Source organism: Lipotes vexillifer, unplaced genomic scaffold (genome assembly GCF_000442215.2).
Source record: "Lipotes vexillifer unplaced genomic scaffold, Lipotes_vexillifer_v1.1 scaffold749, whole genome shotgun sequence".
NCBI lineage: Eukaryota > Metazoa > Chordata > Mammalia > Artiodactyla > Lipotidae > Lipotes > Lipotes vexillifer.
In genome coordinates this window covers 279,726-286,741 of record NW_006782834.1, presented here as the reverse complement: position 1 = coordinate 286,741, position 7,016 = coordinate 279,726, and the positions used below count along the sequence as shown (strand labels likewise).

At 45.0% G+C, this 7,016-nt stretch overlaps 1 protein-coding gene across 1 annotated transcript in view; it reads left to right on the top strand.

Moving 5' to 3' along the window:
* FRAS1 (Fraser extracellular matrix complex subunit 1) overlaps window positions 1–4,066 on the top strand; it is a 452,432-nt gene extending 448,366 nt beyond the window's left edge. The window contains exons 73-74 of the mRNA XM_007455407.1: window positions 1,227–1,375; window positions 3,473–4,066. Of these exons, the coding sequence (XP_007455469.1) occupies window positions 1,227–1,375; window positions 3,473–4,066 (743 nt within the window). The remainder of the gene's footprint in view (window positions 1–1,226; window positions 1,376–3,472) is intronic.
* Window positions 4,067–7,016: the final 2,950 nt, after the last annotated feature.

Genomic DNA, 7,016 nt, shown 5'->3' with positions numbered 1-7,016 from the left:
TTCCTGCTGCTGGTATGCTAACTGTTAGTGTTAAAGGGCTGACACACGAGTAGCTTTCCTCAGCTATGGTTTTTGCCTGAAGCAGATAGAACCCCACTCTCGATGGTTTTCTACAGATATTGTTGTTGTTACTTCTATCAGCTTAATGTTAGTATTGGGTTGGCCAAAATGTTCGTTCGATCTTATGAAAAAACCCGAACGAACTTTTAGCTAACTCCACACATATTACCAAATGTGAAGGTTTGGTGGGTAACAAGACAAGCTGTTACTGATGTTCTAGGAAGAGGAAAGTCTAAGCCAGTGTTTCTCAAAGTGTGTCCCAGACACCCCTGAACATCCCCAGTATTCTTTCAGGGCGTCCACAAGGTCAGAACTACTTTCATAATGATATGATGATGCTTGCCTTTTTCATACTCAGTCCCTCATGAGTGCCAAGAGCACGAAGGTTTTATTGATATGGATTCAGATTCGACATTGTGACTAATCTTTAGGAAAAAATACCACTGACTGAGCTTTGATTTAGTATCCAAAAAGAATATCCATAATTATCTGAAAAAGTTATTCAAACATTTCTCTGTCTTCCAACTACATAGCTTATGTGAGGCCAGATTCTTCATATACTTCAGCCAAAACAACATGTCACAACAGATTGAATAAAAAGCAATTGTGAGAATCTGGGTCTTTAACAGAGATTTGCAGAAATGTAAAACAATGCCAGCTCTCTTTTGGGGAGGTGGGTGTGAATACAGACATTTTCACTAAAAAATATGTTACTTATGTTAACGTGTAGTGAGTTTCTCATTTCTATTTTAAAATGAATTAGTAAATGCATTTTTTAAAAAATTGTTAATTGTAACATAATTACAGTGTTAATTTTAATACAGTAAATATATATTGATAGATATCAATCACATACAATGAAAGCTTTGGGGGGAGGTGGTCCTTAATTTTTATGTTCTGAGACCAAATAGCTTGAGAACTGTTGTTCTAGGCTCTCTCACCCATTGGGTTTTGAGATCACAGAGGCCACCAAGTGTCCTCCCTTGAAGAGGGCAGTCGGTGCCCAGAGGCAGCGGTCAACTTAAGGAGAGGGCTCCTGCGGCATGTGCCCTCCTGACCCGACCCAGAGGAGGAGTGGACAGTACCTTTCTCCTCCCAGGGACTGCCACCTGCCAGCTCAGTAGTTCCGTCTTTGTAAATCTTGCGTTTCTTTTTTCTGAAATCCTAGGACCGCAGTCAGCCAGAGGTAACGGACAAGTACTTCCACGACGTGCCCTTTGAAGCCCACTTTGCTTCTGAGTTGCCTGATTTCCACGTGGTCAGTAGCATGCCAGGCGTGGATGGATTTACTCTGAAGGTGGACGCACTCTATAAGGTGAGTGTGGTGAGAACAATAGAAGCACAGGATCGAGGTCACTTTAAAGGTTACAAAAAGGAGGATGACATCATCTCTTTGATGTCAGTTTCTTTTTATAGCATTCTTACTGGCAGGTCTTTTTTTATTGTTGTTAAGCTCATCATTCATCCAAAACTTGACCGTCTATCCAATAGACCAATAAAATTCTTAAATTTGCATGTACTCACTCATCATGGCTCTTTGCTGCACCAGCTGATTTTCACAGGCATGTGGAAATATTTAACAAACTCATAAATACAATTCAGTAATTTAGAATGGCAAGAATTACTAGTATTCGATAAGCAAAAATACTCTAAGTCCCAGTAATAAAAATAAACTTCCAAGATCAAATTCCACTCTTCTCTGTCTCCAAATAGTAAGCCATGACCTTGGATTTCAGAACTATTATCACTCTTCAGAAGTTATTTCAAAATCATGGAGGGTTTCCATGGGGGCAGATGAGAGGGAAATAAAATACTTGATGACATAACTCAGGGGAGGATCCAAGAAGTGTTAAGATTTAGCAGATTTTTGTCAAGTATCTGTGTATTAATGCGCAGAGTAGGTGGTTAGTGCATATTTGTTGAATGACTCTATTTTAGCTAAAGTTCATCAATAAATAGTAAATTGGCATAGAAAACAATAAAAAGTACTGGGAATAAATGTGATTATTAATACTATTACTCCACTGCTATCAGTAAAGGCCAACACATCATAAGTGATGACTTAGCTAAAGAAACCCTGAAAGGTAAATTCTTAGGGCTATTTCATGCACACGTAGTGAAACTGAAGAAAAATGTGAATATCTGACCCAAGATCACCTTAATGTGGAAATAAAACAGGACCCCAAAATATTCGGTTCAGTTCTCTATTCACAGACACCAACCATGGCTAATGCTTTTCTTTTTTTTCTTTTTTTTTTTTTTTTACTTCATCAAAACCTTTATTTATTCTGCTACAGTTACAGTGGCATATTTACTCATCTTTAAATGCACCATGCGTAGTCTTACCTCAACATTTTTCTTAAAGGGTGCCAGTTATGGTCTGATTTATTCCATGACTTTAAAAGCAAGAGGTTCTTTAGTGGATCAGTTTCCTTTCTTTGTTTGTTTCTTTTTTGCGGTACGTGGGCCTCTCACTGCTGTGGCCTCTCGCGTTGCAGAGCACAGGCTCCGTACGCGCAGGCTCAGCGGCCATGGCTCACGGGCCCAGCCGCTCCGCGGCACGCGGGATCTTCCCGGACCGGGGCACGAACCCGTGTCCCCTGCATCGGTAGGCGGACTCTCAACCACTGCGCCACCAGGGAAACCCCCTTTCTTTGTTTTAATTGAAACACATTTGATATACCATATTATGTTCTTTTCAGGTGGACTCCAGTGGCAAGAATTACTTGCAGTGATTTGACATTTGCATACGTTATGAAATGATCAATGTGATAAGCCTAGTAACCATCTGTCCCCATACAAAGCTATTACAGTATTATTAGCCATATTCCTTGTGCTGTGTATTACATCCCCTGGCTCATTTATTTGATAACTGGAGGTTTGTACCTCTTAAGCCCCTTCACATATCACAATGCTCCCCACATCCTCCTCCCTCTAGCAACTACCCATTTGTTCTCTGCATCTGTGAGACTGTTTTCATGTTGTTTTGTTTGTTTGTTTTGTTTTTCAGATTCCACAAATAAGTGAAATCATATGGTATTAGTCTTTCTCTGTCTAACTTATTTAACTTAGCGTAATGCTTTCTAGGTCCATCCATGTTGTCACAAATGGGAAGATTCTTTTTTATGGCTGCATGGTATACACACACACACACACACACACACACACACACACACACACACCCCTCATCTTCTTTTTCCGCTCATCTATTGATGGACACTTAGGTTGTTTCCATATCTTGGCTACTGTAAGTAATGCTGCTTTGAACACTGGTGTGGCTAATGCTTTTCTTGAAACCGTTTATCTATTGGGGCTTGTGGTGGGCAGCTGTCTTTCCACTGCCTTTCCCCAGAGGTGGCCTGTGGGCAGCAATGACATGTTCGCTTTGTCTCGCCATCTCCTCCTCCTGCAGGTAGAAGCCGGACACCAGTGGTATCTCCAGGTGATCTACATCATTGGACCTGACACCATCTCAGGTCCCAGGGTCCAGCGCTCTCTCACGGCCCCTCTGAGGCGCAACCGAAGGGACCTGGTGGACCCCAGTGGCTGGCTGACCCTTGATGAATCCCTCATCTATGACAATGAAGGTGACCAAGTCAAGAATGGCACCAATATGAAGTCGCTGAATCTGGAGATGGAAGAGCCAGCTGTGGCTGCTTCTCTATCCCAAACCGGGGCGTCTATCAGCAGCGCCCTTGCTGCCATCATGCTCCTACTTCTGGTGTTTTTGGTGGCCTGTTTCATCACCAGGAAACGCCAGAAACAGAGGAAGAAGCCGCCCACAGGGGACATTTTGGAGGAATACCCTCTGAATACCAAGGTGGATGTGCCCAAGAGGGGCCTGGACAGGGTGGAAAAGAACGTGGACAGACAGTACTGCACCGTGCGGAACGTCAACGTACTCAGTGAAACCGAGGGTGCTTATGTGTTCAAAGGTGCTAAAGTAAAAAAATTGAATCTGGAAGTCAGAGTTCACAACAATTTGCAAGACGGAACAGAAGTTTAATGGAGGAGATCCATGAGTATTTTTTTTCTAAAATCATTTTTATAAAACGGGGGGAAATGCTGGTATTTTTATAATCTTGCCGATTGAAAAGGGAAAACTATAGGTTTGGGTGGCGGAGGCACACATCACATGCATCAGCTCGCAGCTGAGCTACCTCATTAAACAAAGAACCACTGAGACCCCAGAGGATGGAAAGAGTTCTTTCCGTGGATCCCATTAACCGTGTCGGCAGCGACAAACTGTTCCTTCTGTAAGGCTGATCTCAGAAAGCCAGTGTCCGGTGTTAGGACAGGAGTGAGCTCCACAGCTGGTGGAGCTCAGAGGGCTGGGGGTGTACCAGGTAGGTCTCAGAGGGAGAGAGACAGGGATGCAGGGCCTTTGTTCTCCCCCGACTCCAGCTCCCTCCTGCTTGAGATTTTCCTTGGCCTCTGCACAGCAGGGTCCACGTTGCTGATGCCCAGGTTCTGCTCAGAATTCTGCTAATCAGCACCTGTGTGTCTGCTCATGTGTCCACTTGACAACCTGCCCTCCATGGCTTCTGATTGTACCTTGCATCACCAGCCCTTTTCACCTGGGAGTTCAAAGTAGTCTGGACTAGAGCATTTCTCCACAACTCAAGGGAGAAACCTCGGCCTCGCCTGTCAGGCATCAGGCACAGCGGAACCCTCCTTGTGGAGTGGGGGGACTGAAACCTGGGGAAAGGAGGGACCTGGCAGGCCCCTCAGAGAACATCAGTGGTGCCCTGCACCCTAGGCCCAGGGGGATGCCCTTGTGCCCGGATGGTTTACACTGCAGCCAGGACACATCCAGACATCCTCCCTGACAAAGGATGCCACCAGGCAAGATCGCTGCACTGTGGCCTTTTTATTCAGCATTGCCGTGGATGCTTGAAACACCTACCACAGTTCCTGCTACCCCAGGCTTTTCCCAGTCCAATAACAGACAAGCCGTGTGCTTTGCTAGCTGTGGGGCTTTTATTTTGTTAGGGCTGCAGAAAAGTCAGGGATTCATTTGAATAAAGCAAATTAGGAGAAAGCTCAGGCCAGAACGAAATCAGAGTTAATGGATGCCAACTAGTAGTCATAGCAGAAAAGGATAAAGTACTGGTACAGCAGATAAAGGCACCGTTCCTGGTACAGTGTTTCAGGGATTTCTCTTTTGGGGGTTCTTTTTTTGGTAGCTCAGGCACTTATTTTATTATATCAGCACGTGACAAGGCCATGGACACATGGCTTTAAAATGATTTAGTGTTCAAATAGCCGCTTGATGATGTTGTACGTAGTGTGCGCACCGCTTGCTTTTGTGATTCAGTTTTCTTTCTGCTGTATTGGCAAAAACATAAGCATGCATGTTGTGTTATTTTGAACTGGAGGCACCATTCCATTGTTCAGGAGTAAAAGACACGTCCCCTTCCTGATGCACGGCACACTGTAATCACTGAGCAGATCACAGAGCATGCACATTGTGTAATATTTGTATTAGGATGACCCTAACTCTTTGAGAACATTCCACACCGGAAATACTTTGGTCCTAAAAGCTGGAAAGAATGAACCGTGAAAGGTTTTAGGCATCTCAGCCAGAAGCCAAGCTCCTTGAGAGGAGGGCGGGTGTGAGCCGTGCCTTGGGTTCTCCAGCAGTGCCTTGTGCACAACAAGCGCTCCAGGAATATTTGTTCAGCAAACAAATGAATGGTGTCATGGGTGAATGATAGAGGAATCGATTTAGGGAGGGGAGGAGAGAGAGTATGGTGGCAATATCACAAGGGTAAGTAGAGGGGGAAAAAATCCCATCTCTTCTACCTGGATTATAAAGTAACCTTCTCATTGGAGCAAAGAAGCACCACTTGACATAGGCATGAATCTGGCAGTGGGCGTGAGGAGGACTAAACAGAAAAGCTGTAATAATATATTAGCAGGAGGTGAATCATTCTCCAGAGCAGGACATTTAGAGGAAAGTCTGACTTAGCAACTCTGAGCTGAGCACCAAGTTTGCAGGAGAAGATGAGTTGGAGTGAGTGAGCCCAGAACCTGATGCTCCTGACTGCTCAGATGCTACTCGAGGCCAGCTTGGGTGTTAGGGCTGGAACTTCTGTATTGGACTCATGAACACCCCAAATTGGTGTCTCATGGCTGGAGGGCTCATCAGCTGAGCGTGGCATCCTCTCCAGAACAACCTAGAAAGTTGACGCTAATTCTGCAAGGACAGGATGCCAGTTGCTCATGGAGCAACTTTTGATTTGGCTCCTAGGTCCCTGAATGCTTGCACGTTGAAGCAGCAACTTTCCACTTGCTCGAATAGGCTTCTTGCCCTGCCCTTCTCTTCCTGCTAAATGGGGCACATGGGTGGGCAGAATGTAGACAGGTGGCAGAACGGAGCCAGTGCGGGAAGGAGTGGAGACTGATCTCAGAGTGCTCCTAGCAGTCTCCGTGGAACGGTTCTCGAATGGCACGAGCAGCATCGCTGAGGACCGTGACATAGTGAGTTATCAGCGGGAAAGGAAAGCCCTTGGGTATCCCCGCCTCCCTTCCTTTCTATCCCCCACCACCTACACTTTATTACGTGCCGACCCTTCCCTAGTGGACGCACGCTTGTGAAATAGAAATCGCTCCGAGATGTACAACTGAGATTTACTTCTTTGATACAGAATTTTTCATTTCTTTTGTGTTTTATACTTCATACTAGGAAGCAGAGAACTTGGTGACTCATGTGCAGTTATACTTCAGCCAAAGCTCTCCTTTCGGTTTTTCTAACTTGCTCACTAAGGCCTTGTGTGTGTTGTACTAACCTTTTATACCATGTCTTCAGGTGAGAAGGAACAAAAGACCCTCAGGGGTTGCTATTTGCTATCACATGCTGGCTGTGAGAAGAGTCTGCACCTTTGCCCTTAGATTGTACCCCAGGCCTCCTGGCGGACTCACACAGATTCTTACAGGTAGATGCAGAAAGAGTG